This window comes from Phascolarctos cinereus, unplaced genomic scaffold (assembly GCF_003287225.1).
Source record: "Phascolarctos cinereus isolate Bilbo 61053 unplaced genomic scaffold, phaCin_HiC Scaffold_4;HRSCAF=312, whole genome shotgun sequence".
NCBI lineage: Eukaryota > Metazoa > Chordata > Mammalia > Diprotodontia > Phascolarctidae > Phascolarctos > Phascolarctos cinereus.
The window spans coordinates 216,844,282-216,857,044 of record NW_027555847.1 but is presented as its reverse complement, the minus strand read 5'-3'; the positions used below and the strand labels follow the sequence as shown (position 1 = coordinate 216,857,044).

Genomic DNA, 12,763 nt, shown 5'->3' with positions numbered 1-12,763 from the left:
TCCAATTTTAAAATTCCAAGTAAAAATCCTGCAAATTGGAAACCCAGCCTACCGTATTCATCCTGCATTTCTGCAATAAGCATGTCTTGTACAACCAATCCATTTCCTTGTCTCTGTTGTCTTTCCAGTGTCCTATCTGTTTTTGAGACATTCCTTAGACCAAAAGTGAATTTTTCCTCTTACTTTAACCGTAAATTTTTCCATCTTGATTAACTGAGCCTTTGTCATAGCAAATTGCTTTGTAGTAAAAGGCTTTTAGAAAGGTGGCTAAATGTAGCAATTAGAAAATATTGTTTTCCACTTCCTAGGTTCTTCCAAGTGAAATGGGAGAGCCTCCTTCTAAGAGTCATATGATTTGAGAGTCATAGATCTAAATCTGGAAGAGACCTTAGAAGTCATCTACTCCAACCCCTTCATTTTACAAATGAGAAAACTGTGGCCCAGATGGGTTAAATGATTTAAAGTCACAGTACTGGAATTTGACCAGGCACTCTTGACTCCAAGGTCCAAGACCCTTCCCACTGTGCCAACTGCCTAGTGTCACCCTCTCTGAATAATTATGCAATAAACTAGGGAATACCCAAGTCCCAAATGGGCAGAGGCGCCCCCCCCCGGATTCCTTTTTAAAGTCTTTTAGCTTTTATACTCCTGTTAGACTTTCTTAAAATATCTGTTCAACATCATGTCTTGGGATTTTGTTTTTTCTTTGATTAATGTGATAGTCACGACATATGGACATGTCCCTGATATCCTTTAGTAGGAAAAACAACAAACTCCTAATCCTTCCTTGATCAATCACCTTTGAGAGCACAAAAGCCCGACCATTAAGTGAATGGCGTTGGACAACGGAAGGAAAGGGTCTCCTATGTAGGGAGCATTCTGATCATATTTCAGTTGGCAGATCTCCCCCTCAGACTATATGCTCAAGGTCTACTCTAAAATGCTTAATTTTATACACTTGGCTTTGAAAGTTTTGGTAGCACATTCATGAAAAGAAAATTTGCTTTTTTGTTGTTGTTGCAAAGATTAATCCCTGTCCCTGACAAGAGAAGGAACCTGGAAAAGTAATTGAACTTCTGGCTGTCCTTCTTTGGGAAATGAGCAATTAACGTGAATTGTGAATGTGCCGAATTTCATATTAAAATAATGATTTAGCAATGTTTAGTTTCAAGCCAAATATAAGTGCTTTTCCCCTCCCCTCCCCTTCCCCTTGGCTTCCTTTAAATTTGAACACGACTTGCCTTCCAGAACTCAGAATGCCAATTAGGCCCAATTATGCCAAGGAACTTTCCTAAACTAAGCTGCACCTGCCTTTATTATATGTCACCTCATTGCTGAAATGTTGAAAATGTATTTTTTTTTAAAAATTCATTAAAAACTGAACTTTCTTCAGCCTAAGATTGTTGGCTGTGGTTTAGTGCTGAGATTCCTAAATATAGCAGATTGTCAGCCTTTTGGACACTGGTTATTTGGAGGTGTCCTTCTGAATTTAGTTGAAAATGCAAAAAAATACACCACCTGACAGCTCTGCATTTAAAGAATGGCTTCAGATTCATTTGACATTTGAGAAATTCAGGTGAATGAACGTGATGAGACCCTCTTCCTGAATTTCATTACACCAGCTCTGTGATACAAAGATTTATTTGGGAAGTGATAAAGCTCTCTGGTTCCACATTTGCTTTCTACCCAACTTTTCTATGGCAATTGAGACCTGTTACTTCTGACATTGAAAAATAAACATTACAACTGTGAAGTTACTTGGTTCTTTACAAACATAGAAAGGGGTATTTAATTTTAAGGGTAAATAAGACATTTTTGCACCAAAATACCAGATTTGTTCATTTTCTCTTAAGTCTTTTCCCCCAAAGCACAGACTGTAGTTTGCAATTAAATAATTCAAGTGTCTTTTCAATGAGCATCTTTCTCAAGGTGTTCTTGCATAATTTTGGAATGATTGAGTACTTCAGCATTCAGAATTACTGAGTACTGTTTGTACACAACAGAAGCAAATGGTTAAGTAGCTTCCCCCTCCCCCCCATTTAAAAAAATAATCTTGATTGAAATGACATTGCTCATTTGCACAACAACTACAAAATTGTTTAGGTTCTTGAATAGAAACCAGCTGTTCATCTTTTCCTTGTATGCACCATGGTATGTTTTTTGAAAGCTCTTTACCAGCTCTCAATATTGCAAGAAGAGATTCTCCCATTAACCCAATTCTAAATACATTGCTTTACCTTTTATTTTTAGCAGCTGCCCTAAATAAGTAACATCAGATAAGTACAGGCCAGAGTTGAATAAAAATTTCTTTGCCCCCAAAGGGAAACTGGATGGTTAATCAAGGATTTATTCTTTTCTTATAAAAGAGAAGATTATGTTTATTCCATGGAGGGGGGGTAGGGGTAGGGATGATGGTGGAGGAGGAGGGACTTTGGGGAGAGGTAGTTTGTTGAGAAGGGGGAGAAGTAATCCTGAATTTTTTAAAAGCATTGCTGGAAAATTAAAATTAGCGCAACAATTGTTTTGACCTTAAAGGGTTATAAAGTATAGATAGTATTCAGAAAGGCAGCCTGGGCAACCTTGAATTCAGGAAGGTCTGAGTTCAAAATCTGCCTCTAGCACATATTAGTTGTATAACTGCAGGCAAGTCACTTAAACCTAACTCTCTAAGTTTATAAGTTACAGATGAGTTAGTTGTCCATCTCAATTGGTGGAGGGAATTTCTACACTAAAAGTAGTATATATACACTGTTAACAGAAGTAAAATTACATATTCTGTGATGGTTAGTGACATTTTTTGATGGATAGTTGCTTCAATAGTAGAATCAAATGAATTCAACAGCTACAGTACTTGGATGTAATTTCATTGCATGTAGATGTTTATGCTGACCTTTTCTGTTGAAGATAAGGAAAGTAACATTTTTTTCTAAACAGATTTGCTGTTCCACAGACTCCATCTTCATTTTTAATATCTGTGTTAAGTTGATTTCATTCTTGAAAATAGTTGCCTACTTTTAAACCATATCTACGTGCTAAAGTTATAATCCTTTGCTTCAAGCATCCAAGTTAATGAAAAAATATCTGGGCCTTAACAGTACAAAAGAATTGGAAAATTCACTTTTTTTGACTTTTGCGTCCTTGAGCTTTATTCATTTTTTCCTCCCTGCAAAGATTAATCATTGCAGAGCTAATGTTCTTCATGTTTTCCGAGAATGTTCTGAGAAAAAAAAAGGCAGGGAAAAAAAGCCTGCCTTTGAGTTTTGCAACTGCTAAAAGTTATAAAAGAAGCATTTTGCCATTATCCCTAGTGACTGAATTCCATAGCAAATCAGACATTTCCATCATGAAAGTTTTATTGTCTCTAAATCTTCAGAATCACTGGATAAGTGGGAACGACTGACAGTGGCTGATGCATTGGAACCTGTCCAGTTTGAAGATGGAGAAAAAATTGTGGTTCAGGGACAACCAGGGGATGACTTTTTCATCATTACTGAGGTGAGTCCTGTGCTTGATGGTTGCATTTAGGTGTTGTTCTTACAAGCAATATGATGATGAAACAAATCTTTTTATATATTCTTCCCATGGACCTGATGTGGAAGGGAGGATGGGCAGTTATGGATAGATTCAAATCAAAATAAAGAGGCAGTTGGGTGACATAGTGAATAGAGCAGCGGCCTTGGAGTCAGGAGGACCTGAATTCAAATCTGGCCTCAGACACTTACTAGTTCTGTGACCCTGGGCAAGTCACCTAACCCCAGTTTCTCCCTCCAAAAATCAAAATGATAGGGAAAGAGACAGATACAGATAGAGGAGAGAGAGAGAGAGAGAGAGAGAGAGAGAGAGAGAGAGAGAGAGAGAGAGAGAGAGAGAGAGAGAGAGAGATGCAGAGAGTGAAAGGGAGACAGAGAGACAGAAGAGAGAAAGAGTGAGAGACAGAGAGCTACAGAGAGAAGAGAGAAAGAAGAGTAGAGAGATAAGACAGAGAGAGAGAAGAAGAAGAAGAGGAGGAGAGACAGAGAGCTGGATAGAGAAGAGAAAAGAGAAAGAAGAGAGAAAAGAGGAGAAACAGAGAAAAACAGAGAAAGAGGAGAATGAGGAGAGAAAGAGAGAGAGAAAAAAGAGGAGCAGAGAGACACACACATTGAAAGAGAACATTTATTAAGCACTTACTGTGTGCCAGACACTATGCTAAACATTGGGGATGCCAATACAAGCAAACAAGATATACAGTCAAAGAGTTTGTATTCTGAAGGGGAAACAGAGTAAGGGGAATTGGAAATCAGATAGTGGGAGGGAAGGTGGTTGAGGAAGAAAAGAAGTTTTGTTGAGAGTCAAGTCCTGAGTGAAGTAAGAGGGTCCTGGGGCCCCTCTTAAGATAGTAGCCTCACCATTTATTCACTAATCAAAAGAGTGGGGCTGCTGGGCAGAATTTTATTCAGGATAGGAAGGTGATATTGAAGAGGAGAAGGAAGAGCTACACTAAACTTTGGATATTTTACCAATTTTCATAATTATATGGTATCTAAAATATGTTAATATTCCTGTAGTTCTTATTTTCTACATTTTTTAAAGATTAAAAACAGCCTTATTTTCACATTGTACCTTTGGCCTTAAGCAGTCCTAAAACTTTTTTCTCCTTCAGATGAAAGGGAGTATAAGTTGTACATAATTATAAAACTTTCCCAACTTCTTCCATTGAAATCCTTTCACTTCTGGTGAAACATACTAAATAGTAGCACCAAGCAGTGTAAAAGAAAATCACATTATATAAATTTATCAACATTGATCAATTTGGAAGCATTTTTCTTATGCATAGATAGTTGTGGTTATGTCACTCCTTTGCTCAAAAATCTTCCAGGGTTTCATATTGCCTACAGAGTTAAAAATCAAACTCTTTAGTCTGGCATTCAAAGCCTTCCACATCTGGCATTACTCTAGCTTTCCTACTATACTGTGATATACGTTAGCCAAACTGAACTACTCTTTCATCTCCAATAACACCTCCTGTACTTTTTTTTCATCCTCCATGCCTTTGCTCGCAATGGCTTCCTTTTCATCTGATAAATCCCTACTCATCCTTTAAAGACTAACTTAAATGTTGCCCCATGTATGAAGTCTTATGAGCTTCTTCTTCCCATAGCATTTTAATCCAAAGATTTTTCCTAATCAGCAGCTCCCCTTCTTATGTTGGTTGCATTGATTTTGTTCATATAAAAGCCTTTCAATTTCAGGGACTCATTTATTTATTTTCTTTTTGGGTGATTGTCTCTATCCTTTGTTTGGTTAAAAATTGTTCTTTTAAGATACAGCTGTGAAAGGTACCTGGCCTGGTTCTGTATCATGTTATGTTTTACTTTATATCTCTCTAAAGTACTTCTATTATATTGTACATAATCTGTAATTTTCATATGGGCAAGAACTGTCTTATCCAGATTTTATAGCTTCCTCAGTTTAGCATAGTACTGTGTACACAGTAGGCACTTTGAAAATGATGGTTCAGTATCAAATGGACGAAAATATAGAAATCAGTAACCCTAATGTGAGATCTGGCTGAAATAACCAAATTCAGCACCACGTTCTTAGAGTAGAAAGAAAAAAGACTGAGGTCTCTGAGGAACCCAGTATATGTAACCTTTTGTGTTTCATTTGAAAACGTTGTCTAGAAGGTACTATTATATGTGCGTGTTTGTATATGTTTATGCATTTTATGAATCATGAAATTCCACTAATCCAAAAAAAATCTTTTTTGTTTTATATTTCCTCTTGGATGCTAAGGTATACCACTATGGGGAGATTTAAGTTTTCTCACCTTTTTCTTCCATTACTCTCCCTCTAGTTGATGGTGTTAATGAGGAGTGAAATACCTAAAAGGATGAAAGGAAGGAGAAGGGAAAAAGGGGCAGTGGGTTTGGATAATCCCCAAACTAGATCATTAGCCCCTGAATAATCAAGGGCCAACTGCAAATGTTTGTATTGCCTGGCTAGAGATATGCAGACATTTTGAAATGGCTCTTTTATGGAATAGAATTTTCTGGGAGTGAGAAGAAGGTGAGGATGTATGGAGGGTACATTAACTTAAACCCACCAGAAGAATGATAAATAGCTGCTTAAAAAAATAAAAGGTTAAAGGAATCCTGGGAGGAGGAAAACAAGGGAAAAAAGTTGGAGAAGGGAGGTGAGATAAGAGGGAAGATTTCACAAGTGTTCATTAAACACCTACAAGGTGCTTGGTAATGGAGCTGCAAGGATTAAAATATTGTGTATTCCTGTCCACAGGAAGTTTAAATTTTACTAGGTGGGTAGAGGGGCAAATACAGCATGAAAAATCTTGAGAAATATTGTACATTCCTAGGCTTGGACATTCATTTAACACAAATAAGTTTAAAATTATTATTATTTTGGTAGGGGAATGTGGTCTAGGAGAGGAAGAAGAAAGGGAAAAAAAATCAGCTTAGGAATATTACAATTCTGGTCAGAATTGTATATGTCTAAAATGGAAAACTTGTTCCTTTCTTCTGGGTGAGAAGTAAGAATTGGAGAAGAAAAATATTTGTTTTGTTTATTCTCACCTTGATTCAGTAAGGACGTGAAATGAGTTAACTCAGAAAGCTGATGCCTTGAATTTCCTCCAAAAATATAATAATCCATTCTGTGGACAGACTATGGTAAAGGCAGGGTTTTCATAATTGCCACTTAGGGAGAAGGCCATGATTTAACTTTGAATATTTCTGAAGCTTTTATTCTAGAGTTTTAAGGGACTTGTATTTTTATCTCGCAAAATATTTTTATAAAGCTAGAAAACAGTCTCTTGAAGGGTGTGTCTACAAAGCCATTTGAAGACATTTCCCAAGGAAACCATTTTCTTTGCCCTTTAGCCACTGCATAGCATTGATTCCTTTCTTCAGATGGTAGATGTAGCGAAATCATAGACACTACCACAAAATGGTATGTCAGAGCACATTTCTCCATATTTCTTTTTGCATATTCTCATTCTACCTTGTGGTGTAGTTATTTGTATATTATCTCCCCCATTAGGCTATAAATTCTGGGAGAACAGACTGTCATTTATATGTCATATTATTCTTTATGTCCTCTATGGCTCCTAGTATAGTTTCTTGCATATAGTAGGTATTCAGTACCAAAAATTTGGGGGATGCAGCCAAAGCAGTCCTTAGGGGAATATTTCTATCACTAAACACTTTCATCAACAAAAGAGAAAGAACAGCTTAATGAATTGTGCAGACAACTAAATTAAAAACTAGAAAAACCAACAAATTTCTAGGTGTTTGGTAAATTCCATTCAATTCAGTGAGCATTTATTAAGCACTTACTGTCTACAGGGCACTAGATGCAGAGTGGCATAGTGGATAGACTACCAGCCTTGGTATCAGGAAGACCTATGTTTGGGTCCCACTTCTGATAGATATAGACTGGGTGACCCTCCACAAGTCACAATCTCTCAGTGTCCCAGGTAACTTTCTAAGTGTATCAATTTCAGAATAAGTGATAACCTGCCCTGGTAGAGAGTGTTCTACCTGGGAGTTCCAGATAGATAAGTAGCTAGCTAGATATATACATACACATATAAATACATAAACATATAGATATATACACATAGATAGCTATAGTAACTTTAGTCACTTAGGTATCATCATTTATTATTTATCACCTTCATCTATTTGTTATCAATGCTCTTTTATGTACCTAGATAACGTGGTGTATTGGAAAGGATAAGACAATCCTGATTATTGTGTAGGCTTTGCTGCCTGTGTTCTGTGTGACTTTGGACAGGTTATGTCTCCCTGAATCCCAGCATTCTTTCTTGAAAAATGAGGATAATAATACTTGCTTTTCTTATATCAATCAGGTATTAGTAATAGTTTTGGCTGATCAAGCCTGAATTGGCAAAGCAAATTTGAAAAACACAGGCTCCAGCAATCTTTGGGCAATCACTTTTTAAAAAATTTCTGGTACTCTACATATTCCTCCCAATTATATTATATTTCCTTTGGCTCTTTGACTAGAACCTTGTAAACTGAGGGTACTTCTCACTCCACCCCCAAACTGAGTCTTAAAGAAGTACTCGGGCTTCAGATCAGTACCATTCCAACTTGGCTCTTCTCTTTTTCACTTTCTTTCCCCATCATTTCTGCTGGAAGTGAACTTCTTGTCCAGACTGTGACTCAGATTCAAGATTCCTTGCCCTGGCCCCTTACTGACAGCAGTGAAAAAGGGTTGTGACCTAGGGTGGTTGTGAAGATCACATAAGATAATGTATATAAAATGCTTTCTAAGACACTCAGGTGCCAAATAAATGTCAGCTATTGTTATTAATCCATCAGTTAACAAGCAGTAATTAAACACCTACTATGTGCCAAGCAGTATACTGGAGGGCTCAGAATACAATTTTTTTTTGTAGGGGCAAGACAATTGGGGTTAAGTGACTTGCCCAGGGTCACACAGCTAGTAAGTGTAAGGTGTCTGAAGATGATTTTGAACTCAGGTCCTCCTGACTCTAGGACTGGTGTTCTGTCCACTGCACCACCTAGCTGCCCCAGAATATAATCATAATGAATGAAACCATCCCTCTTCTCATGGAATATTACCTAGAAAATAGAAAATTACAACGAAAAACATAGGTTTCTTTGAATGAAATTTAAAATTAAATGACATGAAGCCACTCTATATTTTCAATAAAATGATATCAATAACTCTATTTGGACAATATAGAAAATTCTCTGGTTCCTATTATTGAGACCCAGGGCCTTCTCCCAACCAGGCCAAGGGCCTAGTATGCCAAATATAGTGTAATAAAAGTGATTTTTAAAAAACCACATCTATGATTTTGTTGGTGTAATATGTGTCAGAGGCAGGACTTCAATGCATTTCTTCCTGACTCCAAGGCTACCTTTTTATCTAACACAGCACTCTATTCTCTAACTAAAACTGATAATTACAATAATTTCTTATACTTGTATAGTGTTTTCTAGTTTTCGAAGCACAATTCACAAATTTTATTTATTATTTGCTCCTCCCAACAACCCCAGGAGGTAGGCTGGATGGAGGTATTATTCTCATTTTACAGATAAAGAAACTGAGGCTTGTGGGGGCAGCTAGGTGGCGCAGTGGATAGAGCACCGGCCCTGAAGTCAGGAGGACCTGAGTTCAAATCTGGCCTCAGACCAAACACTTGATACTAGCTGTGTGACCCTGCACGTCACTTAACCCCAAATGCCTAAAAAGTAAAAAAAAAAAAAAAGAAACTGAGGCTTGGAGAGGTTAAAGCTATTGCCTAAGATAATGTGGTTAGTAAATGGTATACTCAGAAAACCTAGGTTTGAGTACCAGCTCCAAGTCTTTCTACTGTACTAGTTTATAATGAGGGGCACTAGAGGAGATTGTCCTGGAGGTAGGAGTGAGATCTGATTGAGGTAGTACTAAAAAGTTATTATCATTATTATCATTATAAAAGACTTCTAAGCAAAGGTAGTTCAACATGCAGTATTTTTCTAAAATCTTTTGAATTTGTGGCTTAAATATCTACTCACTACTGGTGTGTATGCATACAGACATAGTAACCCTGAAATGGCAAATGGTTTGCACACATATTATTTCTACCGTTGGAATGTAACCTAATACATTTTATGGCACAACAAAAAGCTATACCTTTACTTCAAATAAAGTTTAGTCCCCTTGAAAATGTGTATTTCCCGTCTTTATTCTATGATCAACCAAATTTGGTAAGTCACGGTCACACCATAGCAGTTCACAGGAATTAGAGTTTGCTTGAAGACTTTCATTTGTTTAAGCATCTCTAATAGAATTTCAGTTTTAAGAGTCACTGTTTTATTAGTGGCTATTAAAAATGTCATTGACTACTTGAAAGCAAATATAGCTCTAAGCTCCTTATTACTGAGTTTCAAACAGGTGTCTTGAGCTGTGATATTTGCATGACTTTAGAGGTTTTGTGTTTGAGACTTTTCTCCTCTACCAGGTACTATGCCTGCAATTCAGGTAACTGCCACCAGGTGGCTGGTGATGCACAGATTGTGGTCTCCACCTTAGCAGACTTGTTTCCTATAGGTGTGGTTACAATGTATCTAGGGTTAAGGGAAGCCAGTGTATACTAAAAACAATTAAATAGAATTGAATAAAGGTGGGAAATTTGACCCATGAATTATCCTTTTTAGGGATATTCATTCATTCATTCAACTGGCAAACATTTATTAATGCTGGACTCTTTTTTTGGGACTGGACATAAGGAGACAAAAATGAAGGGGCAGCTAGGTGGCGCAGTAGATAGAGCACCGGCCCTGGATTCAGAAGGACCTGAGTTCAAATAGGACCTCAGACACATAACACTTAGTAGCTGTGTGACCCTGGGCAAGTCACTTAATCCCATTCCCTAATCTCCCCTCCCTCCCCAAAAGACAAAAATGAAACAATTTCTGCCTTCGGGACCTTACACTCTGTGGCAAGAGACGTATGGAGATAGACATGCTTGCATGCATACATACATATGTACATATATATGTAAATTATATTCAAATGAGAAATAAGGTATTTTGGGGCAGCTAGGTGGTGCAGTGGATAGAGCACTGGCCTTGGATTCAGGAGGACCTGAGTTCAAATGTGGCCTCAGACACATAATACTAGCTGTGTGACCCTGGGCAAGTCACTTAACCCCATTGCCTAACCAAAAAAAAAAAAAAAAAGAAAGAAGGTATTTTGATAGTGAGGGACTAGAAAGTAGGAGAGATGAGGAAAGGGCTCACACAGAAGGGGAATTCTGAGCTAAATTTTGAAGGAACCTAGGGATTTTGCCAGGGTAAGGAGAAAGAACATTCCAAGCATGAAGGAACATCATGTATTAGTCAAATTGGGAGACAATTTTTGTGAATCTACAGTTTAATAAAAGATGGCATTTTTATCTTTATGCACTTTATGCCTTCCCTTTAACAAGGGAAGAGAAAAAATAAAACCCTTCAGAAGCAAGCATTGTGTTATAATGACAGCCTGGACATGTTACTTCTCGTACTTTTTACATTTAGATTTTTTAAGTTGCCATTTGGCTTCCAGTTAAAATATATTTTGACTCAAAAATAGATTTTTCTAATCTTTATAGATCCTGCTAAAGTAAAAAATGACCTCACTCCACGCAGTCATATGCTTTCTGGTTGTGCAGACTTACCCTACTTGGTAGGGTGACTGTGTTGATGACAGGGGCTGATACCCATTGGAATTCAGGCGATTGAGATACCAGCGCATCTTCCGATCCATCTACTTGGGAGAAGGTGTATGGGGAGCTGAATTCTTCATCGCTCTAGAAGCCATTGGAAGAGGCGCCTTAGTGTCTAGAATGCTAAACTTGAGTCCGAAGGCCCTGCGTCTGAATCTTGCTTTGGACACTTAATAGCTCTGTGACCCAAAGTCAATCACCTCTCCCAGCCTCAGTTTCCTTATCTGTAAGATGAGGGTAGTTTTCAAGATCCCTTTCCAGCTCTGTCTCTATGATCCTGTTATCCTATGATTTTGTAGCATCTGTGGTCAAGGATTCTGGGTGTGTTCAATACTGACCCTGTCATAGCATGCAAACATCTTAGCGCAATGATCCCATTTGTAGGATGCAAGCCTTTCACAGTGATAGAATTTACAGGAGCTTCTTCTGTCTGACTGGTGTGGTCCAGCTCCATTCCAGCTAACACTTAAAAAGTGGTGTTGTTGTTGTTGTTGTTGTTGCTGCGGCTGCACAGTACACCTACAGCCTTCATTACCATCTTTCAATTTTCTTGCTTTCTCATGCTAATGGATTGGCAAGCCTTGTCCTGATTTTTGGTCAGCAGTTGATACACTTGCTTAGTTGTGAATATACTTCCCTGTTTTTAATTTTTAAAGTAAATTGTTTTGTCAGCTATTTCTTTCTTTTTCTGCCAGTGACTATTCGGGGGGTGTGGGGGGGGGGAGTCTCCTCTCTAAAATACTCAGAGGTCCAGCCAACTTAGGTAAGCCTTTTAAAATGTCAACTCATCTCTCATCTCTTTTTTGCTCTTCTGCTCCTCTTCCCTTTGAGTCTTCTTTTTTTCTTTTTCTTTTTGTAATTAATTTTTTTCAATTGACCAAAGGTTGTTTTCTCTCTCATTTTTCCCCAAAGGGAAAAAAAGGAAAATCAATATCTTTGTAGTAAATATGCATTAGTAAACAAAACATATCCCCACTTTTCATGTCCAAAAACATGTTTCATTCTTCTTCATCTTAACTCCACCTCTCTGTCGGGAGATGGATAGCATTCTTCAACATTGGTCCTGTGGAATCAAGGAATTACACTGATCAGAGATCTTCAGTCTTTCAAAGTTGTTTCTTTTTACTATGTTGTTATTTTATAAATTGTTCTCTTGGTTCTGCTCACCACTCTGCATCAGTTCATATGTCTTTCTCTGAAATATTTTGTTACATTCGTGTGCCATAACTTGTTTGGCCAGTCCCCATTTGATGGGCACCCTCTTAGTTTCCAGTATTTTAACACTACAAAAAAAGCTGCTATAATTATTTTTGTATATATCTTTTGTGCCCTTTTAATCCTATCTTGCGTCTCTTATGGTGATCAATTGGCTTCCCAGTTAAACCCAAGAATTTTTTAAAAATAATATTTTTTTTTCTCCCAATTACATGTGAAAACAATTTTTAACATTCTTTTTTTTAAGTTTTGAGTTCCAAATTTTATCCTTACCTCCTTCCACCCTGAGATATAAATCTAGGAATTAAG

General features: G+C 37.4%; 1 protein-coding gene across 6 annotated transcripts in view; it reads left to right on the top strand.

Annotated features, from left to right (window-relative positions):
- Positions 1-12,763, top strand: part of PRKAR1B (protein kinase cAMP-dependent type I regulatory subunit beta) — a 248,302-nt gene that overhangs the window by 195,442 nt on the left and 40,097 nt on the right. For all 6 annotated transcript variants that reach the window (XM_020977318.2, XM_078152905.1, XM_078152904.1 and 3 more), the window contains one exon: positions 3,374-3,495. In XM_020977318.2, coding sequence (XP_020832977.1) covers positions 3,374-3,495 — 122 coding nt within the window. The remainder of the gene's footprint in view (positions 1-3,373; positions 3,496-12,763) is intronic.